Below are 26,037 nucleotides of genomic sequence, written 5' to 3'. Positions count from 1 at the left end.
ACACATAAGAAAAAATAAAGATAGCCTATTTGAAAAGTGACAAGTACTTCATAAAGGAAGGCACTCAAATGGCCAATAAACGTAAAATGGAGACCAATCTCATTAGTCATCAGGGAAATGCAAACTAAGCCACATGCATCAGAATGGCTAAAATAAAAATGACTGACAAAAACAAGTATAAGCAAGAATATGGAATTACAGGAACTCTCATATCTTAGTGGATTATTAAATTGGTTCTTAGAAACCATTTGGGTCCATCAACTGAGGAATGGATAACCAAACTTCGGTACATACACACAACGGAATAGTATGCAACCCTAAAGAATAACCTAGAATCTGCAAAACACTGCATAACATGGATGAACTTGGAGGACATTATGCTGAGTGAAATAAGTCAATCACATAAGGACAAATATTGTATTAGTCCGTTATTGTAAAAAATCAAGGAAATGTTTATCTATGGAAGGAAATTTTCTTTTTTGGTTACCAGGGGTGGGAGGGGAGGGGAGGGGAGGGGAACACTGTTAGATAGGTAAAGGTAAGTACTGATTTGGGTGAAGAGAAGGGCAATGTACCAAAGAAAAAGAAAGAAAGAAAGAAACCATTTGGCAGTATCTGGTGAAGTAAGTTCCACATACCCTATGATCCAGGAATTCCACTTCCAGGTATATAGTTAACAGAATTATATGCACACATGCACCAAAAGATACATACAATAAGGTGATAATAGTGCTATTTCTAACAACAACCAACACCCATCAACAATCAAATATCCATCTAGGTAGAATGAGTTATATTCATACAATTCACATGCATATCCATGAAAATGAGCAAATGAGGGATATCATTGTTGATGTCAGGTAGCTCTTGACTGAAAGCAAAGAATACTAGAGAGATGTTTACATGTGTTTTATTGGCTATGCAAAGGCATTTGACTGTGTGGATCATAACAAATTGTGGATAACATTGTTGCAAAGAATGGGAATTCCAGAACACTTCATTGTGCTCATTACGAACCTGTGCATAGACCAGGAGGCAGTCCTTCAAACAGAACAAGGGGATACTGCATGGTTTTAAATCAGGAAAGGTATGCATCAGGGATGTATCCTTTCACCACACTTATTCATTCTGCATGCTGAGCAAATAATCCAAGAAGTTGGACTATACGAACAACATAGCATCAGAATTGAAGAAGATGCATTATCAACCTGCAATATGCAGATGACACAACTTTGCTTGCTGAAAGTGAAGAACACTTAAAGCACTTACTGATGAAGATCAAAGACTACAGCCTCCAATATGGATTATACATGGACATAAAGAAAAGAAAAATCATCACAACTGCACCAATGAGCAACATCATGATAAATGGAGAAAAAATTAAAGCTGTCAAGGATTTCATTTCACTTGGATCCCGAATCAGCACCCATAGAAGCAGCAGTCAAGAAATCAAATGATATATTGCATTGGGCAAATCTGCTGCAGATTTAAAGTGCTAAAGACCAAAGATGTTACTTTGAAGACTAAGGTGCACCTGACCCAAACCATGGTATGTTCAGTTGCCTCATGCTCTGGTGGCATAGTGCCTAAGGCATTTGACTGTTAGCCAGAAGGCTGGCAGTTCAAACCCACCAGCCACTTCTCGGAAGGAAGATGGGGCAATCTACTTCCATAGTGATATCACCTCAGAAACCCAAGGAGAGGTTGCTCTGAGTGGAATCTGACTCCATGGCAGTGGTTGCAGTTGCATATGCATGTGAAAGTGAGATAGTGAATAAGGAAGACCAAAGAAAATTGGTGTCTTTGAAGTATGGTGTTGGTGAAGAATATTGAGTATACCATGTACTGCCAGAAGAACAAACAAATCTGTCTTGGAAGAAGTATAGTGAGAAAGCTCCTCAGGAGTGAGAAGGGCCTGACATGGTCTCTCATACTTTGGTCATGTTATCAGCAGGGACCAGTCCCTGGAGAAGAATATCATGCTTGGTAAAGTAGAGGGTCAGCGAAAGCAAAGGAAAAGCCCTCAACTAGATGGATTGACAGAGTGGCTGCAGTGATAGGATCAAGCATAGCAGAGATTGTGAGGATGGCGCAGGACTGGGAAGCATTTCATTCTGTTGTACACTGGCTTGATATGAGTCGAAACCAACTCTTTGGCATCTAACAACATAACAACAACATAGCTATGCACAACAACATAGGTTAATATCTCAAACAAAATATTGAATGAAAGACACCAGGCAACAAAAAAAAAAAAAAATATTATGTGATTGTATTTTATCAAATACTTAAAAAAATGTTTTAGTTCAGGCAGTGGTGAATTGGGGATCAAAAGGATGAAGTAGTGTTTGGGGAGAGCTATGGGGTGGAATTCTGGAGTTCTAGTAGTAGACTGTTTTCTTCATCTGTGTTGTAGTTACATGGGTGTTCAGTTTGTGATAATTCATTTAGCTATACACTTATTATTTTTGTGCTTTTCTATATGTGTGTGTAACACTCACAATTAAAAAGATAAAAACAAATCACTCTGGTCACTTCTATTTTTTGAGTTGCTAAGGGAGCTGTAATGGGGTAGTGCCTAAGGCATTTGACTGCTAACCAGAAGGCTGGCAGTTCAAACCCACAGCCACTCCTCGGAAGGAAAATTGGGCAATCTACTTCCATAGTGATACCACTTTGAAAACCCAAGGAGGGGTTGCTATGAATCAGATCCAATTCAAGGGCAGCGAGTTTTGTTTTGGTTTTTCAGTTTGATGTATATTAAATTATTGAAGAAATACCAGAGTAGGGTTACAAATACCTGTAGTATATTAAGTACTCATATTTTTAAAAAAATGTTGCTGTTAGCAGCCATCAAGTCAATTCCAACTCCTGATGACTTTATGTGCAATAGATTGAAATGTTGCCCAAACCTGCATCATCCTCACAATCACCAGCATGTTGGAGTCTATTGTTGTAGCTATTGTGTCAATCCATCTCACCAAGGTCTTTTATGTCCCCCATGTCCCTCTATGTCACCAAACATGATGTATTCTTCAGCAATTGATCCCTCCTAATGACTTGTCCAAAGCAAAAGAGTCAGACAATGTTCTGTTGTGATCTATAATGTTGTCATTGGCTAATTTTTAAGTAGATCACCAGACCTTCCTTCCTAGTCTCTTTTAGTATGGAAACTCCACTGAAATCTGTCCACTATGGGTGATCCTGCTGGCATTTGAAATGCTACAGGCATTGCTTCCAGCATCATAGTAACACACAAGACACCACACTATGGCAAACTGACAGGTGGTGATTTTAAAAGTAATGCTCTTGGGGAAGGGGAAAGGGGAAGGTTTTGTTTAAGGAGCACTGAGTTTATGCTAATGATCATGGAACATTTTGGAAAAGGATAGCAATAATGATGGCACAACATGAAAAGTGTCACCAATGTCCCTGACCTGTAAATGGGGAAGTTATGTTGGCACATGTCTTGTTGTGTATGTTTTCACCACAATTTAAAAAGAAATACAGAAAGAAAAGTAATACTCTTGAAATAAGGAAAGGAGAGTGGTAAGAAGCAGATTTCATGTGTTCCTTGCTTAAGGAAGAGTCCCTGTGTGCCGCAATAGGATTTTGCCCAAAGAGGGATTACAAATACTTCCAAGATCCTTGGGCCCACCACTAGGGTTGCCCCAGGGCTCACATCCTTAACTTTATTTAATTGGAATTATTTTGGAACTTGAGAATCATGTTTGCCTGAGTCAGATGACCTGGATACTGTGGCCACTCTGGTCACCTCATTTTTAATTAATTTAACTGAGCTATAATTTATACACAGTAAAATGCACAAAATTTAAATGCAAGAAGTTTTGATAAATTTATGCAGTTGTATAACTAGCCCCACAATCAAAACATAGAACATTCCCATTAGCCCCCAAAGTTCCCTCATCACCCTTTGCCATCAATAAACCCCAAAGTCAGACATTAAGCTCAATTGGCATAACATACAATACAAAACATTGTTCCACCTCCTACTTTGGAGAGTAGCAGCTGGGATCTTAAAAGCTAGCAAGCTGCCATCTAGATGCAACAACGGGTCTCTCCTCATCCAGAGCAAAGAAGAATGAAGAAAACCAAAAATTCATGGATACAATCAGTCCTAGCAACTGGTACACCATCCAATCTGCAGCCTATACAACTATGAGACCAGAAGAACTAGATGGTACCCGGCTACCACTGTCATCCACTTGGAAGGGATGTAGGAGATCCTGGATAGAGAAGGAGAACAATGTGGAACAAAACTCAAAATCATTTGGAGGGAAGAAAAAAAAGATGGTGGGGACCAGGTTTGCTGGTCCAATAGAGAATGATGGAACCACTGAGACTATGGCCCCTAGCTGCCCTTCAGGTCTGGAATTGAACCCACACCTGTGGTTTCCAGCCAAAGTACAGGCATGTGAGTTAAACATTTACCTCAAGTAGACACATGCCCTGGAGAGAGCAATCATGGGAGAAGGAAGGGCTGCTTATCACAGGGAGACAGCTCAGGGGGCAGGAGAGTATGGAGGGATGGACACTGGGAAGAGGTAACTATGGGAAGGAAGTGGGAGGGGAGCTGTTGCATTATGGTAAACTGTGGTCAATGACATGCAACAAAGTATATGTGAACTGCTGTATGAAAAGTGAATTTGCTCTGTAAATCTTCACCCAAATCACAATAAATAATAAATAAATAAAATAAACCCCAAAGTCTCAGGCAATCTGCTTTCTGTCACTACAAATTAGTCCTGCCTGTCCTAGAATTTCAGATAGATAGAAGCATACAGCATGTGTTCTTTTGTGTCTGGCCTCTCTGACTTAACACAACATATTTTTAAATTCATCAATGCTGTCATGCGTATCAGTAGCCCATTCCTTTTTTGTTGGGGGGGGGGTTGTTGATTGCTTGGTTTTGTTGCTAAGTAAGGTTATGTTACACAAGCAACTGCAAGTTGTCTGTATATTCACCAGTTAATGACATCTGGGTTATTTACAGGTTACAGCTAATACTCAAGCCTGCAAATCTTTATGGAAGCAGACTGACACATCTTTCTCCCACAGAACATCTGATTGATTCAAACCACCTACCTTTTAGTTAGCAGCCAAGCACTTTAACAACTGTGCTACCAAGTTATTTTAGAGCTAATACAATCACATTTAAAAAGGCATGTTGACAAGCTTGCAGGCAGACTGGTTTGGTATAAATCACATGGGCTTTAAAGTCAAATATACCCAGGTGTGACTCTCAGGTTGGCTCCAACATAACTGCCTATGACCCTAGAAAATTCACTTAACTTCTCCAAGCTGAGTCTCAGTTTCCTTTCCTGCCAGGTTGTCTTGAGGATTAAGTAAAGTCACATACCATGTCTCTGCCATAAAGTCTGACCACAGAAAGCACCCAATAAATGTTATGAAACACTCAGTCCCCTCCCATGTACCACCTGTGGGATGTCTGTTTTCCCTAGACATTTTCCTTCTGACTCCTCCATTCTCTCACCCTTGTATCCTCTCTGTCCAGTGGGAGCTCAGTGGGCTGGCACCTGCACTTGCCACCTGTTCTAAAACCTGCCAGTAGAAAGAAACAGTGTGAGTTCCCCACATCTTGGGCTTTAGCATGTTTTCCTTCTAAAATGTTAGTGAGAACCTCCTATGCATCAGGGACTGGTACAGAGGATGAAGAAGATAGACATAGTTCCTAATCTCATGGAGCTTACAGTATAGTGGAAAAGTCAGACAATAGAACATGTATATACACACACACACACAGAGAGAGAGAGAGAGAGAGAGAGAGAGAGAGAGAGAGAGAGAAAGGAACAGAGAGAAGAAAACATAAATAACTATGAACTACAGTTAGTAGTCTGAAAAACAGGAGATTCAAAATTTGCTTGGGGTGGGACACAAAAATCTTCTCAGAAGACATGATATTTGATGTAAATATTAAAGGAAAAGAAGTCTTTTTCCTGCAGCAACTGCTGAGAGTTGTTCCCAAAGCCCCTTGTCCAGCCTGAACAGAATCCCATCAGCTCCTTAACTTCAAGGAGACCTTTCATGCTCTTTCTTTGGAATATTCCCCCTGGCAGACCCTCATATATATCCACTGTGAGTTCCATTCCCAGCCAACCACACCCTCCTACGAGTTGACACCTGTGCATCCTTTAGCTTCAAGGTTATAATTAAGGCCCCACAACTTGACGGCCCTGTCTGGGAGAACCTGCTTGCCCAGAATCACACCTGGATCCTGCTTCTCTCTGACTCAGTGGAGCCTGTCCCCAGAGCAGCCCCTCTGCCTTCCACAGCTCTCCTCCCTCACCTTGATGACGGGGATGCTATAGCATTGCCAGCAGGGGGTAAGAGCAGGTAGAACACAAAGTGGGGGTGATTACAGTTCACATGATGATAATGGGAACTTATGGTCCTAATTCACATATCCCCATCTAGCTCTTTCCTTCCTGTTACTATATTCTAGAGTTTGAGCAGAAGCAACAGGGAAAAAAGTAAGAGAGAAATTCAGAGAGACACTAAAAGTAACCAACATAGTGAGACTTTAAGAGAGCTAGAGAAAGCTAGCTGCACCCAGCAAGTCAAGAGTTGGAGGTGGTGGGAGTTCCCTTTAGGAAGGGGAGAAGGAAGAGAAGAAGGAGGGACTGACTGGCTCTGTCCTTTCTCAACCACCACAGAAGCCCAGGGTGCTGATAGAGACAGAGTCTTTCCTCAACTGTCACTAACCAACAGTGATCCAGAGCAGGGGGTGAGTGTTTGTATTTACTACATTATGTGTTTGTTTAATAAATGAGAAGCTGATGACCCCATCTATTCCCAGCATAGCAGCTAGTGTTCCTTAACAAATATAAGTTAGATCATGTCCCTTCTCTATTCAAAACCCTTTGATGGTTTTCCACTTTACTTTCAAAGTAAAAGCCAAGGTCGTTACATGATCTACAGGGTCCTGTATGATCTGACCCCCTTAGCTCTCAGCTCTCCTCTCTGACAGCATACTGCCTCCCTCCCCCAGTTTCAGCCATCCTTGGCTACACACCAGGCCTCTTCCCACCACAGGCTTTTGCACTGGTTGTTCACTTCCCTTGGAATGTCTTTTTCCCAGATATTTATTCACAGCTACCTCCTTCACCCCCTTCAAGATCTTGTTCAGTTGTCACCTTTGCAATAGGCCTATTTTGATCACAATATTTGAATTACAACCCCTTGATATTCCTATCTCTCTTGCCCTACTCTATTTCTCTTTCCTCAATTGCTCTTTAACCTACTAAGACCAGTCAGTAGAAAACGACATCATGTTTGGTAAAGTACAGGGCCAAAAAAAAATGATGAAAACCCTCATTGAGATGGATTGACAGAGTGGCTGCAACAATGTGCTCCAACACATCAGTGATCATGAATATGATGCAGTACGAGGCAATATTTCACACTGTTATGCATAAGGTTGCCATGAGTCAGAGCTGGTTCAATTGTGACTAACAACAGTAACAGGGATCTTTGTCTGCTTTGTTGTTGTTGTTAGTGCCTTTGAGCCGGTTCATAATGCCCCTATGCACAGCAGAATGAAGCATTGCCCCATTCTGCGTCGTCCTCACAATCATTGCTCTGCTTGAGCACAGCATTGCAGCCACTGTGTCAATCTATCTCGTTGAGGGTTTTCTTCTTTTTTGCTAACTCTCTACTTTGCCAAGGATGAGGTCCTTCTCCAGGGATTGGTCCCTCCTGATAACATGTCCAAAGTATATAAAATAAAATCTTGCCATCCTTGCTTCTAAGGAGAATTCTGGCTGTACTTCTTCCAATACAGATTTGTTCATTATTCTAGCAATCCATGGTATATTTAATATTCTTCTCCATAATTCAAAGGCATCAATTCTTCTGTGATCTTCCTTATTCATTGTTCATTTTTTGCATGCACATGAGCATTTGAAAATACTATGGCTTGACATTAGTAGCAAAGTTCAACAAGACAGAAAATAACAAATGCTGGTGAGCATGTGGAGAGATTGGGACTCTGATACACTGCTGGTGGGACGGTAAAATGGTACAACCATTGTGGAAAGCAGTATGGAGATTCCTTCAAAAGTTGGAATTAGAAATACCATTTGACCCAGCCATTCCATTACTAGGTATATGTCCTAAAGAATTGAGAGTCATGACAAGAAGACATATGCACACCCGTGTTCATCACAGCACTATTTACAATAGCCAAAAGATGGAAACAACCTAGGTGTCCATCAACTGAGGAATGGATAACCAAACCATACACACAATGGAATACTATGCAACTCTAAAGAATAATGTAGAATCCACAAAACACCACATAACGTGGATGAACTTGGAGGACATTATGCTGAGTGAAATAAGTCAATCACAAAAGGACAAATATTGTTTTAGCCCGTTATTGTAAAAGTCAAGGAAAGGTTTATCTATGGAAGGAAATTTTCTTTATTGGTTACCAGGGGTGGGAGGAGAAGGCAGGGAATGCTGTTAGATAGATACAGATAAGTACTGATTTGAGTGAAGAGAAGGGCAATGTACCAAATGTGAGTGATCAATATGGTGGCATTGAGAAAGAGAAAAACATAGAGAGGCACATAGGAGGTACAGACAACAAAGATGAACCCTTTTGCACATACAGTACTGCATTATCAGTGAATGCAAACATAGGTATATGGGTGGATAGATGGGTGAACAGATGGGTAGACAGGCTGAACTAATAGGTATGTCTATGAAGCGGGGAGGGTACCCAACAACATGTATAGGGTTGGCAGACAATGGTCCTATAAGTTTATGTGTATGATCTGAATTCCCAGGTGTATAGTAGAGCTGACAAGAGGCAAGGTGGTAGTCACTGCCTGGTCACAGCCACCTACCCAGAGGGACCGAGTAGTTGAACCTGTGGGCTCAGGACCATAGTCTCAGGGGACATCAAGCTTAATTGGCATAACATACTACACAAAACATTGTTCCACCTCCTACTTTGGCAAGTAGCAACTGGGATCTTAAAAGCTTGCAAGCTGCCATCTAGATACAATGATGGGTCTCTCCTCGTCCAGAGCAAAGAAGAATGAAGAAAACCAAAAACTCATCAGAAGGAAGGTTGGGCAATCTACTTCCATAGTGACACCACCTCAGAAACCCAAGGAGGGGTTGCTATGAGTCGGGTCCGACTCGACGGCATATAACAACAACAACAACAACATAACTTTTGAAAACCATTAAGCTAGATAACCTCCAGGGGCCCTTCCAGGATGGCCAGCCCAGAAGGCCATGGAGGGCCACCCCTCCTCCTCTTGCACTCATCATCCCTGTTCCCCACTGCCACCTACAGCTCCAAGAATCTGATCTCAGACCCATTAACCATAGTCCATGCTGGACTTCACCAGGAACCTGAGGTTGCTTCCCAAAAAGATATACGCTGCTGCCAGAAACCACAAAGAAATAAAAATAATAATTCCTAATATTTTAATGTTTACTTGTTTGGCTGCTAAGTGAAAGGTTGGTGATTCAAGCTCACCCTGAGACACCTCAGCTTTTCAGTACTAGTGACCTACTTCTGAAAAATCAGTCATTAAATGCCCTGTGGAGCACGGTTCTACTCCAGCATGTGTGGGGGTTCCTCGATTCAGAGTCCACTTGATGACCACTGATTTTTGTTAAGGCTTTTGCAAAGCCCTTTATGTTCATCGCCTTAGGTAGTCCTCTCAAAGCCCCATGAGATAGATGGACAGTACGATTGTGCTTGTGTTAGATCGTGGTTGATTCCTGGGGAAGACGAAGATCGATTTCTCTATGGAAAAGATTGAAAGCAGGCTGCCTACTAGGAAGCACACTGCTGTGACTGAGACTGTATGTGAAAGACCATGTATGTGAAAAACCAATGAAATCACAAATGAGGAAGCAGCCATAGCGTACATCAAAGAATATTAATTTTGCAGTGGCCCTAGGGTACAATAGGCTGAGGCTGGGGGAGACTAAAGCCCCCTGAAAATCCACCACTAGAGGAGGAAAGGACCTGATGCCTGGGGATTGGAGCCAGAACCAAAAAAAAGAGAGGCCATCTGTCCTGGAGCTTCTATCAGACAGGAAAGAAATCCTAGTTCAGTTCATGGTGGTACCTCCCAGAGTTCAGTCCTACCTCTCTGTGTATTTCTTGCCTGCACCTGTCCACAGGAAAGGCAGAGATCTAGAAAGCCCTCATGGGTCTTCACTGAGACAGGAAGTGCTGGGTCAGCAGGAAGCTTTAGAGGCATGACAGCCTGGCAGCTTCTCTTCTGGATTCTGGGAGTTAGGGAAGGACTCAAGTTTCTACGGGCCTGTTGGGCTCTTTAGGAAATGGGGGAAATAATCCTTTTCCTGTTTACCCCACTCCAAGATGATCTGAGGTCAGATAATAGGAGGCTCATAGGTCATTGTTATGGATTGAATTGTGTCCCAAAAAACTATGTTAAAATCCTTACCCTTTCACCTAGCACTCTGCTTGGAAACAGGGGTTTCTTTGGTTATGTTAATGAAATTGCACTAGAGTAAAGTGAGTCCTATACCAAATCATTTCTAAGTTATAAAGAGCCATAGAGACACACAAGGGGAGAGACAAGCAGCGGGGAATGCCAAGGCTCTCCCAGGAATATGATTTAAAAAAAAAAAAAAAACACTTGCCAACTATATTTCCTAAATGCCCTCCTTTATCCACCCTGCATCCTAGTTATTAGCCATTAGCCTCCAATGGCTTCTTAAATTCTTCCACTTCTCTCCACCACAGCTGCCACCTCCCTAGCCTATGTGGCCATACATAAAGCTTCTCTCATATGTTGAGCAGTCACTAAACATGCATTCCTTTCCCCCTTCCTTTCAATACTCAATTTCTGCACCTAAGGGAATAAAAATTCTCATGTCCTCAAGTCTACTTACTTATGCCCAATGTCGCATGTGTCAAGAAACCAAAAAAGAGATTCACAAAGGACTCAACATGGCTGAGACCCTGATTTGGACTTTGAGCCTCCTCCAGAACTATGAGAAAATAAATTTCTGTTCTTTAAAGTCATCCACTTGTGGCATTTCTATTACAGCAGTACTAGGTAACTAAGACAGTCATGTTGACAGAGCCTTTGAGTGACAGATAACGTGCCACATCAATGTGAGGGCCGTTGCGCTCATGCCTGTGCTTGTAGTGATTGAGAAAATACATTAGAGTCAAAAACATGCCATGAATACAGAGAAATTTATTTTTTGAAAAGCAAAGGAGGTATATTTATGGGGCCTTCTATTTATCCTTCTTCTTCTCCATCTTCCTCCTTCTCCTCCCTTCTTTCCCTTGTTTCCAGATCAGGATCAGAGCAAACAAGAAACAGCCCCTGTGCTTCCAGGAAACAGTATCATGTCATCAGGCTCTGCCTGAGAGGATAGAGGCTCCTTCCGAGCAGGAGAAACCCAGGCAGTAGCAAAGGCTGTAGACCTCCAAGGTTCTGGGTCTAACCCAGCCCAAAGCCCAGCCCAAAGTCCACCCCAATGCTCAGTGAGCCCAGAGGCAGAGGAGCAACCCTAAGCAGCTTGTGTGGACAAAGTCCTGGTCTGGGCCCTGAAGGGTGCTCATGTCTCTGTCCTCAGGGCTCTGGGAGATAAGGAGATGGAACCAGAGGCACAGGAGCTATTAATGACAAACCCACCAGAGCCAGTCTGAGACTTACACTGGAAAGGGATGGATTGGAAAGGATGTGGCTGGATGCAGGGATTGTCCAGGAAGGCTGCTCCCAGATAGGATGATGGAGCTGATTGGAAATGTGAGCAAATATTTGGATCCACTCATTCATTTATTCATTCATTTTTTCAGTAAACATTTTGTATTAAATTTCAGACACTGCTGAGGCACTGAGGGGGCAGAAAGAATAAGACAAGTCTCTATCCTCAAGACACTCCCCACACATATGTAAACAAGCACAGAACTCTTAAATAAAGGCTGCATCCAAAAATGTACAAGTCAATCCATGAGCAGAGGACAGGAGCCTAGCAACACGGGTCTGGATCTTGTGTGAGGTGTGTGAGGGATGTTTTGTGAGGCAAAGGGACAAGCACAGAGGGAAAGAGGAGTAAAGCAGGGACTGGCCTGTCGTCTCACCTGGCTGAGGAGTTGGGTGTCCAAAAAAGAGGAAGATGAGGAGAGAGGATGTCTAGATCCAGACTCAGAGGGCTGTGAATGCCCAGCTGTGGCATTGGAGGGCTACTGGAAAAAATGAGCTGGAGGGACATGATCATATGAACCTCAGAAAGGAGGATAATTTGGGGCTGGCAAGGGAGAGGGAACACAGTGGGGTGGAATGGGGAACAGCGGAGGCCCAATCACTAAGGAGGAGCAGTGTCAGGAGTACAAGCCTCTCTCAGTGCTTGAAGTGAGGCCAGGTGCTGATGATGTTGTACAAAGCCTTCCCAGGAGACAGAGTGTTTTCAACATCACTCTGCCCCACCAGCAGGTAGTTGGGAGTCAAATACCCCTGGTCTAGGGCACACTGGATCAGGCTCTGAGTGGCCTCCAGAGCCACAGCATTCGGTGGGGTACCTGAAAAACACAGGGGAGTGGTGGTTACAGAATCCCAGCACTCCCTGCCCAAGGCAGGACAGACTCCTAGACAACCCACCACCACCACTACCACCACCACCACCACCACCACAACCATCACCAATCTAGTATATTCCAGCATAGGCAACCACCCCTAAGATAGCCACAAAACCAGCTCAAGACTTCCGATTCCTTGGTGCTAAAGTTCTTATCTAAATAAATAAATAAACCTTTCACAGCATCCCAGGAGAAACCTGAATGAAAAGGGCAAAGCCTGAGATACGATTACTTTGAGAATGTTCAAAGCCTTTATCCACTGATAAAGTTTAGCCTAGTTTAGGCTAATGTCTGGAGACGTATTTGATAGTCAAAACTGCAGTTGGGGGAGGTGGCAGGTTCTGTTAGCACTCAGTGGATAAAAACAAGGATATTACTATACATCCTACAAGGCACAGGACAGCTCCCACAACAAATAATTTTCTGGTCCAAAATACCAGGTTTATAAACCCTGGATTAGCCACAGGTGTTTCCTGTACTTTTATATGACCAGCCCCACGGTCCCAGCCCTGTCTCCAGGCTTATTCCTGGCTCACATATACATTGCAAACCAATGTCATTTTTAGTATTGGCCTGAACCAGGCCCAGTGACATAAGCACTTCTTCCCAGAGGTTCATCAAAAGGCTCTTGAGTCTGAAGAAACTATGGTCAAGAACTCTGAGCAATGACAATTCACACTGCAGAGACAGTGTGCTAATTCATAGCTTTGGCATGTAGACAGAGTGTCCTCACATGGTAACAAAAAAGAGTTGTATTTGCTGTCGTGGCTAAAAATATGCACAAAGAGCGTATCTGCTTGCTCCACGTGTACCTTGGATATGAGAAGAAAAAGTCATTTGGCCAGATGTGGAAGAGAGATTTGGGATGTGATTCATCTGAGGGTCACCTCTGGTCACACTCAGTTAAATGTCAAGTTGGAAGCTTGACACAAACCCATCCAGCAGCATCACAGCATCATGTTGGAGTAAATCCACCACAGGCGGGCACTAAAATGATCCTTGTGTCTGATGACTTTGTCTTTCATGTCTCTTAGATACTCTCCCTCAAACACTATATGATGGCCCCTGCTGCCCAAAGCATCTACTGACCTGTGAAGGTGCCTATGAAGGCAATGCCCAGAGCAATGTCATTATACCCAGCAGTGTGTGAACCTTGGGCATTCCAGCCTGTCCCTTCATAGATGGCACCATCCTGGCCCACAAGGAAGCTAGAGGAACAAAGGGAGATGGGGATCACCATGTAAGAAAGGCACTCTGGAAGTCAGAAATTGTTTAATTCATTCACTCATTAATGCTTTTCCTCGTCAAATGTTGATTTTCTACTAAGTGCTAAGCACTGCATTAAAGAGACAAATAAGACAGAGCCCTTGCCAGTGGTGTGCTGGTAAACCATCTCACAGGGGATGGGGGCCCTGCTTTATAGTGTTTGCTGATTACAGTGGTATAAATACTCCCACCATGGCTGATTTCAGCTACCAGTAATTTAACACCTGGCTTGCAAAATATCTGAATCTCTAACAATCCTTTCATGGAGCCATCTGTGCCAACCCTGACCCAGCACACCACTGTCACCAACAAGTAGTCCACTCTCTATGAGGAAGAGAGTCACAACTTTCAATCCCAGCAATCTAGCCTTTCTCCTACCATGCCAATGAAACTGTTTCTCCCAAGATTCTCAGTGACCTCCTTGCCACTAAATACAATATATACTTTTCCAAACTTATCTTGCTTGACCTCTCTTTGCATTTGATCCTTTCAGCTCCTCTCACCTTCTCCAAACACTCTCATAGCTTCATCACACCATATTCTCCCAGCTTTCTCCTTCTCTGGCTGCTCCTTCTCTGGCTCTTCTGTACCCCTGTGCCTTTTCCTTAAGTGTGAACTTACTCAGGATGCTGTCCTAAGCCCTCTACTCTTCTCACTCAGCACATTCTCCCAGGACTAACCCATCCACTTCCTTAGCTTCAGTTGCCATCTATGAAAGTCCATATATGCACACTGGACCCACCTTCTTCCCACCTGTTCCCCTCTTTCTAGGCTTCTTATCTTGGTTAAAGAAGCCACCACACACCACCCACTGACCCAGGAATATGATTAAAAAAAAAACAGAAAAACACTTGCCAACTATATTTCCTAAATGCCCTCCTTTATCCACCCTGCATCCTAGTTATTAGCCATTAGCCTCCAATGGCTTCTTAAATTCCTCCACTTCTCTCCACCACAGCTGCCACCTCCCTAGCCTATGTGGCCATACATAAAGCTTTTCTCATATGTTGAGCAGTCACTAAACATGCATTCCTTTCCCCCTTCCTTTCAATACTCAATTTCTGCACCTAAGGGAATAAAAATTCTCATGTCCTCAAGTCTACTTACTTATGCCCAATGTCGCACGCGTCAAGTCTGTCCATGAAGAAGGACTGGATATCTCGTACCAGTGGGTGGCACTCATCAGACACACTGCAAGTTTTCCCAGAGGTATGAATGATGATAACATACTTAGCTGGGAGGTTCATCTTGGGGCAGTGAGACTCCCTGGCCTCCCAATCAGTCCGTGTAACAATGCTGGGGCAAGCTGTGTTGGGGCAAAAAAACATGGGAGAGGGATTCATTTTGCCCACCCATCTGTTGACCATCTCACTACTGAATAGTGACCACCTCACTATTCCTTAGTCCCTCCACAATATCCCCACCTCTCTGGTCATCCTGTGCTGACCCTGACTATGGGACTCAGGAGAGGCCAATAGCTCTCAGAATGGCTCACCTAGGTCCCTGCATGGTGCAAATGCTTTGTGGATGACTATTAACCTCTGGTAGCATAGTGGTTAAAGCACTTGACTGCTAACCAGAAGGCTGGTGGTTCAAACCCACCAGCCACTCCTCGGAAGGAAGGTTGGGCAATCCTACTTCCGTAGTGATACTGCCTCGGAAACCCAAGGAGGGGTCGTTATGAGTTGGGGCCGACTCGACGGCACATAACAACAACAACAACAACAACATTAACCTAAGCATTGGTGGCACAAACCCACCCAGCAGCATCACAGGAGAAAGACCTGGTGATTTGTTTCTATAAAGATTACAGCCAGGAAAACCCTACGGAGCAGTTCTATTTTGTAACACATGGGGTCTCCGAGTTGAGATAGGCTTGACATCAATGCGTTTTATTTTTTTTAGTTGGAATAGGGTATGTTTGCACCATGTGATTGGAGTCAAGAAGCAGAAACCAGAAAGCTATAGAATTTGATACAACCCACAGAACCCAAAGGACATTGGGAATGTTGGTCCTGAAGGGACATGGATGTTTTATTCCAAGGACACATTGCACTTATTTATCTGCAGGATTGTTGTGTGTGTGTGTGTGTGTGTGTGTGTGTGTACACATACTTGATAAGGTAGTTGGGTTAATTTTCATCTGAAAGTGTGTCTTTGAGAATCATTTGTAACCCATACAACTCTCTGTCAATGTAAAAGTTTATTAATATTGACAGATGACATCAGTCTAAAGGCAGGATCAAATTTATTCAGCACTTCAACACAATAGAGATAATTTAAATAAAAAAACCTTTATCAAATCCAACAAAAGGCTAAAAGCATATATTAACTTTAATGTTGTTGATGTTACTATTTGTTAAGCCCGAAATCATATCTACATTTTATTACCTAAATTATGGTAAATTCTTCCTGTCAACTCAATATAAGTGGTTACTTAAGTTCGCCTTCAGTATATTAGTATATTGTTCTAGTTGTGAAATTAGAAAGATGTGTCTTTGTACATACACAAGTGTATATATAAATATGTGTATAAATGTATGCTATCTCTCTCCACATCTTTTTCCCTCCATGCTCCTTTTCACCATAGAATATACCGAACATTTTCCTTGTGTATTTGTTTATTGTCATTCTCTGCCTTCTTTATGAGGGTGGGAATTTTTGTGTTTTGTGTATATCCTCCGTGCCTAATAATTGTTGAATGATTGAAGAAATGTGTGTCTATAGATTAGGAGCTCTGGTAGCATAGTGCCTAAAGCATTTGACTGCTAACCAGAAGGCTGGTCATTCAAACCCACTGGCCACTCCTCAGAAGGAAGACTAGGCAATCTACTTCTGTAAAGACACAGCCTCGGAAACCCAAGGAGGGGTCACTATGAATCAGAACTGTCTATACATTACTCCAGAGATAATGCCGTGGCTCTAGCATTCTAGGAATCTGAGAGACGAAGAGGCATCCTGCAGGGTTCCTCTGAGGAGAGTTGGGTGGCATGCTCCCTGTCAGAAGGAATCCAGGGAGAGCCAGACTGGAGAGGTCACTCCCAATTGTGTTTAGGGTTAATAAGAGATGAGCAAGGTGAAGTTGAAGTTCTTACCTTTCTTTGGACCTATCTTCTGTGGAGGCACTAGGCAGTTCTTGCCTTTCACAAGAAATGGCTGAAAATACCTGGGTGACAGGTGGCCCTTCTGGACAGCGTAATAGATTAGACCCTCCATGGCTGACAGGGCAGCAGGGCTGGGACTGTGGCCTGGAAGACAGTAACCTGTGAGGAACCTACGTCTGGCTTGAGTTTCAGGAGAGCTGTGAGGGGAGAAAGAGGTGTCCTGCCAACCCCTGCATAGCTGCTGGAGGGGAAGGAAGAGGAGCAGACTTCCCCAGGTCAGAAAAACTTAAGTGTAGGATCCACCAGGACAGAGCTCTCAGTGCCCCAGGATGAAGATTTTCCCAAGGACCTGACGAAACTGCATTTGTTCACCCCATGAAAGAGTTGAAAGGCAATAACATGCTCAGGAGCATACGCCTGGTCAGGTCAGGGTTTTCCCTCTGTAGGGACCCCTGGCACCTACCAGGTTCTTTATCTGGATTAACTCATTCAATTCTCACCACAAACCTCTGAGGTAGATACTATTATTTACCCCCATTATTCATGAAGAGGATCTTGAGGCTCCAAGAAATTAAATAACTTGCTCAACATCCTGTAGCTTACAAGTGGACACCCAGGTTGCAAGTGAATGGTAATGAAAACAAGATGGCTGAACACAAACATCCCTCTGGTCTGCTGGAAATAGTTGAGGTTGAACATTGCAGAATCAGAATACAGGTTCATGTTCTAATTCTTCTTCTCAGTTGCACTTTGTGTGATAGGGGTCATGATACCTGCCTGGAATATCTCAAAGGGTACTGGGAGAGGAAAATGAGAAAGTATATGGGAAAGAGCTTTATCTATGACTAAAAGGGTTCACACATTCAATGTCATGATTCTAAAGTATGTATGTCAGGATGGAGGTGGGGGAGGAGTAATAGACAGAAGAAAGTGGAAGAGATTTTAGGGATGAGAGGCATCGACATGATTTAAATAAACTATATAGAAAATTTAGGAGTAACAGAGTTGGAAGGAGGATGTTTCTGACAGGAAATTAGAAGTAATAGCCTGGCTCATGGTTCAAACCCATCAGACACTCCTCAAAAGGAAAATTGGGTAATCTACTTTTGTAGAGATACACCTCACAAATCCAAGGAGGGGTTGTTATGAGTTGAATAGACTCAACAGCAGTGGGTTTGGTTTGGTTTTATAAAAATGTCAAGGCTACAGAAGAGGATGTACAGGTCATTGATATAGAGGTGAGAGCTGAAGCCTTGAGCCTTCCCAGGTAAAAACAGAAAGAGTACAATGCTGCAAACAGAAGATTAGATAGGTTCTCTGTTTATGAAACAGAGAGAGGAAGAGCAGCTTACAGTGAAGGCTGAGAAGAAAGCAACGTAGAGTAGAAAGACCATAAGAATGCTGTGTCATGGGAGACTAGGGAGAAGAGAATTCCAGGAGAGAGTGGATCATCAAAGAAGGCTGGGAAACAATAGAATGTCAAGACAAGGAAATGGGCAAAGAGTGCAGACAGCTCTTTGAAGAAAATTCAGCTGGGATGACCATTACCTTCCTTGGTGCCAAAGAAGGCAAAACCCAGGGAGATGTTGCTGTAGCCTTGGGTGTGACAGCCTTGGATTTTCCAGCCAACACCTTCATACACCCTACCATCATCCCCAACCAGGAAGCTGCAGAGCAAGGAAATGCAAGTTTAATGCCTAGCACCATGTCACATCCCTGTGAAAGAAACAACTTCACTCATCTTCAAAAGGGAGAAGACTCAAATCATTTTCACAAAGAGGAATTTGCGTGAACTCTTTCCAAATAACAGATAGACCAATTCATTGCTCCTAGTGCTTAGAATCAAGAATCCACTCTTGTGCTCCCTATCTCCCACCCAGATTTTGTATATTCTTGAGTCTCTAACACAGACTCAATCACACCATATAGGAATCTTCTCAGCCTGCACATCCTTTTAAATGTGGCTCTCCTTCTTCCTCCAAAATGCATGCGGCTTGTCTTATCTCCACACATGCTGTTCATTTGATTTCTCACCACCAGGAAACTGTCTTGGATGGACTTCTCATGAAATAGCACCTGAAACAATGACTTGGATGTTGGTAGTTTATTTAGAGGTGGAAGGGGAAGATCACAGAAGCCAGAGTGAGGAAGCAAGAAGAGTGAGACAGAAGAGAGAAACACAACAAAGTGTGCAGAATTAGCTTGGCTTCATGGTAGGCAACTGGGGCACAGTGGCCTCTGATGACCCAGTGACTATAGAATTGTACTTCAGAAGGGCCAGGGGTTGAGGAATCTATCCATCTACTCTTATCCCTTAGGGCACCATTAACTCCTCTTCATCATCAAAGTAGAGTTGACCTTGGATGAAGTAAAGCTTTAGAAACCTTCATTTGCTAATGTGGCATGACTCAAAATGAAAAGAAACAGCTGCAAACTCCACTAATAGTGAGAGAGTGGAATGTACAGAGGGTTAATCTAGGAAAATTGGAGGTTGTCAAAAATGAAATAGATATCCTAAAGATGGATATCCTAGGCATTAGTGAGCTGAAATGGACTGATACTGGCCATTTTGAATCAGACAATCAAATGGTCTACTATGCTGGAAATGACAAATTAAAGGTGAAAGGTTTCACATTCATTGTAAAAAAAAAAAATTAAAAGCTTCAGGATCTATTCTGAAATACAACTCTGTCAGTAGAGGATAACGTCCATATCACTACAAGGAAGGCCAGTTAATATGACTATTATTCAAATTTATGCACCAATCTCTACTGCCAAACATGAAGGAACTGAAAACTTTTACCAACTTCTGCAGTCTGAAATTGATCAAACATGCCATCAGGATGCATTAATAATTACTGGTGATTGGAATGCAAAAATTGGACACAAAGAAGAAGGATCAGTAGTTGGAAAATATGGCCTTGGTGATAGAAAAAATACTGGAGATCATATGACAGAATTTTGCAAGACCAATAACTTATTCATTGAAAATACCTCTTTCCAACAACATAAATGACAACTATATATATAGAACTCATCAGGTAGAATATACAGGAATCAAATCAACTACATCTGTGAGAAGAGTTGATGGAGAAGCTCAATATCATTGATCAGAACAAGACCAAGGGCTAACTGTGGAACACACCATCAAGCACTTGTATGAAAGTTCAAGTTGAAGCTGAAGAAAATTTTAAAAAGTTCCAGAGAGTCAAAGTACAACCTTCAGTATATCCCATCTGAATTTAGAGACCATATCAAGAATAGATTTCATACATTGAACACGCATTACTGAAGACCAGACAAGCTGTAGGATGACACGAAGGACATCATACATGAAGAAAGCAAAGTTCATTAAAAAAAAAGGTAGAAAAGAAAGACAAAAACAAAATGGATGTCAGAAGAGACTCTAAAACTTGCTTCTGAATGTAGAGTAGCTAAAGTGAATGGAAAAAATTAATGAAATAAAAGATCTGAACAGAAGATTTCAAGGGTGACTCCAGAAGACAAAGTCTGGTATTATAATGAAATATGCTGAAAAGACCTGGAGTTGGAGAAGCAAAAGGGAAGAGGAGGCTCAGTAGTTCTCGAGCCAAAGGAACTGAAGAAAAGTTTCTAGACTCAAGATGCAATATTAAAGAATTTTATGGGTGGAATATTGAACAATGCAGGAAGCATCAAGGGAGGATGGAGGAAATGCAGAGAGCCACTGAACCAAGGAAAATTAGTCAGCATTCAACTATGATCAAGAGCCAATGGTGTTGAGAGAGGAAGTCCAAGCTGCATTGAAAGTGTTGGCAAGGAACAGGGCTCCAGGAATTGACATAATGCCCACTGAGATGTTTCAGTGAATGAATGCAGTGCTGGAAACCCTCATTGTCTTGGAGGACACTGCCTAGCCAGCCAATTGGAAGAAATCTATGTTTGTGTCCATTTCAAGGAGGGGTGATCCAACAGAATGTGGAAATTATCGAACGATATCGTTGATATCACACACAAGTGGAATTTTGCTAAAGATAATTCTAAAATTGCAGTGGTGCACCTATAGGGAACTTCTGGAGATTCACACTGGATATAGAGGAGGACATGGAATGAGGGGGGTCATTGCTGATGTCAGATGATCTTGGCTGAAAGCAGAGAATGCCAGGAAGATATTTACCTGTGTTTTGTTGACTATGCAATGGCATTCGATTGTGTGGATCATACCAAATTGTGGATGACATTGTGAGGGATAGGAATTTCAGAACGATCAGTTGTGCTTTTGCAGAACCTGTGTATAGACCAAGAGGCAGTCATTCAAACAGAACAAGGGGATACTGTGTGGTTTAAAATCAGGAAAGGTGTGCATCAGGGTTATATCCTTTCACCATACTTATTTAATCTATATGCTGAACAAATGATTTGAGAAGCTGGACTAAGGAAGAACACAGCATCAGGACTGCAGGAAGACTCATTAACAACCTCCAATATGCAAATGACACAACTTTGCTTGGTGAAAGCAAAGAAGACTTGAAGCACTCACTATAGCCTTCAGTATGAATTACACCTCAAAATAAAGAAAATAAAAATCTTTGCAACTGGACTAATAGGCAACATCATGGTAAATTAAGAAATTATTGAAGTTGTCAAGGATTTAATTTTACTTGGATCTGCAATCAGTCCCCACGAAAGCAACATTCAGGAAATAAAACTACAGAAACAGACCTCAGATAAGAAACGAGGGCACATAACAACAATAACAACATTGCAGAACCGCAAAGTAGGAGGTCTCACACTCCCATATCTCAAAACTTACAATAAAGCCACAATAGTCCATACAGCCTGGTATTGGCACAACAACAGACAAATAACCAAAAAAAAAAAAAAAAAAAACCAAACTCCTGACTCATGGTGATCCCGTCTTAGGGTTCTGAGGCAGTATCTCTAAGGAAGTAGATTGCCCAGTATTCCTTCCATGGAGTGGCTGGTGGATTTGAGCCATCAGCCTTCAGGTTAGCAGTCAAATGCCTTAAGCACATAGACCAGTGGAATAGAATTGAAAACCGAGAAATAAATTGATTGACCCTTTTTGACAAAGGGCTGAAATCCATTACATGGGAAAAAGATTGTCTCTTTAACAAATGGTGCTGGCAGAACTGGATATCTATTTGAAGAAAAATGAAGCAAGATCCATACCTTTCACCATACACAAAAACTAACTCCAGATGGATCAAAGACTTAAATGTGAAACTTAAAACTATAAAGTTCCTCAAGGAAAACATAGAGGCAAATTTAGGGGCCCTCTTTTATGGCATCAATAGACTGTCAAGCATAACCCAAAGTGCATAAACAGCAGAAAATAAAACAGATGAATGGGACCTTCCAAAAATTAAAATTTTAATGTGCTTTAAGAGAATTATCCAAAAGAGTAGAAAGAGAAAGTACAGATTGGAAAAAAAAAAATCAGCAACAACATATTTGACAAGGGACTTATCTCTAAAATTTACAGAAAACTCCAACTCCTCAACAACAAAAAGACAAACAATTCAATTAAAAAATGGGCAGAAGACATAAATAGACACTTCACTAAAGAGTATATCCAGGAGGCCAGCAAACACATGAAGAAATGTTCACGATCATTAGCCATTAGAGAGATGCAAGTCAAAACAACAATGAGATACCATCTAGCCTGAGCACTAATAGCAAAGTTCAACAAGACAGAATAAAATAAATGCTGGTGAGGATGTGGAGCGATTGGGACTCTCATATGCTGCTGGCAGGACTGTAAAATGATAAAATCACTGTGAAAACAGTATGGCGATTCCTTAAAAAATTGGAAATAGAAATACCATTTGATCCAGCAATTCCATTACTAGATATATATATATCCTAAAGAACAAGAACAGACATATGTACACCCATGTTCATCACAGCACTATTTACGATAGCAAAAAGATAGAAACAACCTAGGTTTCCATCAACAGAAATAGATAAGCAAGCTATGGTACATACACGCAATGGAATACTATGCAACACTAAAGAATAACACTGCATAATGTGATGAACTTAGAGGACATTACGCTGAGTGAAATAAGTCAATCACAGAAGGACAACAATTGTATTAGTTCATTATTGTAAAAAGTCAAGGAAAGGTTTATATATGGAACAAAACTTTTATGTTGGTTACCAGGGGTGGGAGGGGAGGGGAACACTGCTAGACAGGTAGAGACAGTACTGATTTGGATGAAGGGAGGGGCAGTGTACCAAAAGTGAGTTATTGACACAGTGGCATTGAGGAAGAGGAAGACATAGAGAGGTACATAGGAGGTACAGACAACACAGATGAATCCTTTTGTATGTTCGATACTGTGTTGTCAGTGATGGTAAGTATTGATCTATGGGTGGATAGATGGGTGGACAGGCTGAAATTAATTTTTTTTTAAAGAAAGAAAACTATGTATTGCATTGGGCAAATCAGCTGCAAAGGCCTCTTTAAAGCTCTAAACAGCAAAGATGTCACTGTGAATAAGGTGTCCTTGACACAAGCCATGATATTTTCAATCATTTCATATACATGAGAAAGCTAAATGATGAATAATGAAGACTGAAGAATTGATGCCTTTGAATTATAGTATTATTGAAGAATATAAAAAAGACCGTGAGCCTCCAAGCTCAAACTAAGCCTCTTACTTGTAGGCCACGTCACACCAGTTGTTGTTGTGGATGTGATGCATATGCAGCTCCTGTAGCTTCTGACTGCAGATGGTCTGGTTGTGACATTCCAGTCCAGGGATGTGGTGTATGACAAGGAAGTCCACTGGCATGGTCAGCTGGGTCCTGCAGCCAACAGCTTCTGCCCCCCACTCCTTTCTAGAGGCCATGGTGGACACATCTGTGAGGGCACCACAGGGATCTCATATAGCATGTCCTATCCCATCACTGCCATGCTAGCCGCTTTAGGCTGTGTCTGCCCCACAATGCTGGAAGAGCCAAGGAGAGGGCGTGATGCATGCATACCCTCCGCTTCTCACTTCCATACCCCATTTCACCTACACTCACCTCAACATACAGGCTCCCCCTGGCCAGAGAAACCCAGAAGCTTTGCTCCCCTATCCCTGGACATTCCCTAGGGCAGATTCCATCTTTCTGTTTATTCCCTGCTCTGCTCCAGGCTTTATTTAGGAAGCATCTCCAGCTCACCCACTCTCCCCAGGAAAAGCCTTCTCTCAGTTCTGCCTCAGCACCACACCCTCAGCATCCACTGTGCTCACTGACAATTTTCTCTGTGACTTGGATTGCGTTCTGAGGAGCCAAATCACCTCCTCAGCCTGGGGACTCCTCAGAGCATCCTCTGTCTGCCCCTCAGTCTGAGGGTTCCTTGTGGCAAGGCTGTGTCTACCACTTCGGAATGAGGACTCCCAGAGCTCAGAGTATGGATCTCCATCCTCAGACTAAGGGTTCCCTGGGTCTAGGAGCTGTTTATTCCCTAGCTGGGTTTCTATCTCTTCCTGGAACCATTCCTCCATCCCACAGACCTAGGACAATCAGTGCAGGTGGTTTGCCAATACCTCTGTCAGAGTCTCAACCCCATTCACCCCCATCCCACACACATTGTGGCTGTGTAGACCTGAGACACATTTCTGGTCTTATGAGAAACAAAGCCTCCTACCATTCATACCCAGTTTGCCTTTTTCAATGAGCTGAGAAACATTACCAAACAGATACTGAAGCTTCTCTGATATTTCTTTAGTTTGTGTTTCATTCCGAGAGGAGATGCCTGCAAAAGAACATTCCACTCTGCATCAGTCCTCAGAGAAACCCAATACCAGCCATTGCAGAGACACAAGCTTCACTCTACTACACTCCTGCCTTCCCAAATCCCCAAGCTCCCTGCAGAAACCCCTCTGGGAAGGCTAAAGGACCACTTCCAAGAGCAGCAGATGGTGCTATTTTTGCCAATGCCAACTCCAAGTGTTACCCCAAAATGATTGTTAAATAACATATTATGTATCTATAAAAGCTAATTAAATAGAAAGATTATTCTTTTCCTGTGAGCTATATCCACACATGCACTTGATGCAAAACAACCTGAAGATATATCCAGACCATTGAAAACCACAAAGTCCTCACTTGATGAATTATCTGCCTAAAAGAAAGGATTCCTGTTGATGCAGTGATTAAAGCAGTCATCTGCTAACCCAAAGGTCAGCAGTTCAAACCCACCAGCTACTCCATAAGAGAAGGATGTGTCAGCCTGCTTCTGTACAGTTGTACAGCCTTAGAAACTGCCATGAGTTGGAATCGGCTTGACAGCAATGGGTTTTGTTTGATTTTGGCTACCAAATAGATGTAATGAGGAAGGGTGTAGAAGAAGGGATTTCAATTATATGCATGAATCAAAATCGGTTCCTCCAAATCAGTTCCTCCAGGATTTATTTTGGGGCCATGTGCTAGCTCATTGTCCTGTGTGAGGGACTGTGGAGATGGTCCAGTGTGTAGACTGACACCCCTACCCCCAAGGAACTTTCTCTTACTTACAAGCATAAACTCAAGTTCTAGGTTAGATCGTGATTGAGTAATAATAATACAAATATAATCACTGCTACTACTAATTTCCTCTAACCGCCCAAGTGCTAAGTCCTTCACATGCCTTATCTCATTTATATCTCACAATCAACTTATTATTGTTGTTAACAGCCACTGAGTCAGCCCCCAACTCCTGGTGACCCCATGCACAGTGCAAAGAAATGCAACCAGGTCCCATGTCTTCCCCACGATCGGTTGCAGATTGGACCATTAAGACCCATAGGGTTTTTACTGGCTGATTTTCAAAAGTAGATCTCAAGGCCTTTCTTCTTATACAGTAAGTTTAGGAAATCATAAATCTTATCTTAATTTTCAGGTAGTGAGGAAATTAAAGTTTAAAGAGCAAAGAACTTGTTTAAAAGTATTGCCAGAAGCAGGGCAAGGATTTGAACTCCAAGTCCTGTGCCCTAGATGCAAAGCAACTCTTTCCCTTTTTAAAGGCAAGTGCTTCTAAAGAATAATGTAGAGTCTGCAAAA

The 26,037-nt window shown here is 42.3% G+C and overlaps 1 protein-coding gene across 1 annotated transcript in view; it reads right to left on the bottom strand.

Annotated features, from left to right (window-relative positions):
• Nucleotides 1-12,392: 12,392 nt before the first annotated feature.
• PGLYRP4 (peptidoglycan recognition protein 4) overlaps nt 12,393-26,037 on the bottom strand; it is a 14,065-nt gene continuing 420 nt past the window's right edge. Inside the window, exons 2-8 of the mRNA XM_007948594.1 lie at nt 24,653-24,751; nt 23,665-23,866; nt 18,547-18,665; nt 16,990-17,142; nt 15,002-15,200; nt 13,718-13,836; nt 12,393-12,571 (exon numbers count right to left, since the gene is read on the bottom strand). Of these exons, the coding sequence (XP_007946785.1) occupies nt 12,393-12,571; nt 13,718-13,836; nt 15,002-15,200; nt 16,990-17,142; nt 18,547-18,665; nt 23,665-23,866; nt 24,653-24,751 (1,070 nt within the window). The remainder of the gene's footprint in view (nt 12,572-13,717; nt 13,837-15,001; nt 15,201-16,989; nt 17,143-18,546; nt 18,666-23,664; nt 23,867-24,652; nt 24,752-26,037) is intronic.

This window comes from Orycteropus afer, unplaced genomic scaffold (assembly GCF_000298275.1).
Source record: "Orycteropus afer afer isolate SDZICR_OR568_19922 unplaced genomic scaffold, OryAfe1.0 scaffold00217, whole genome shotgun sequence".
NCBI classification, from domain to species: domain Eukaryota; kingdom Metazoa; phylum Chordata; class Mammalia; order Tubulidentata; family Orycteropodidae; genus Orycteropus; species Orycteropus afer.
Note: the sequence above shows the minus strand (reverse complement) of the source record. Positions and strands in the feature narration are given on the sequence as shown.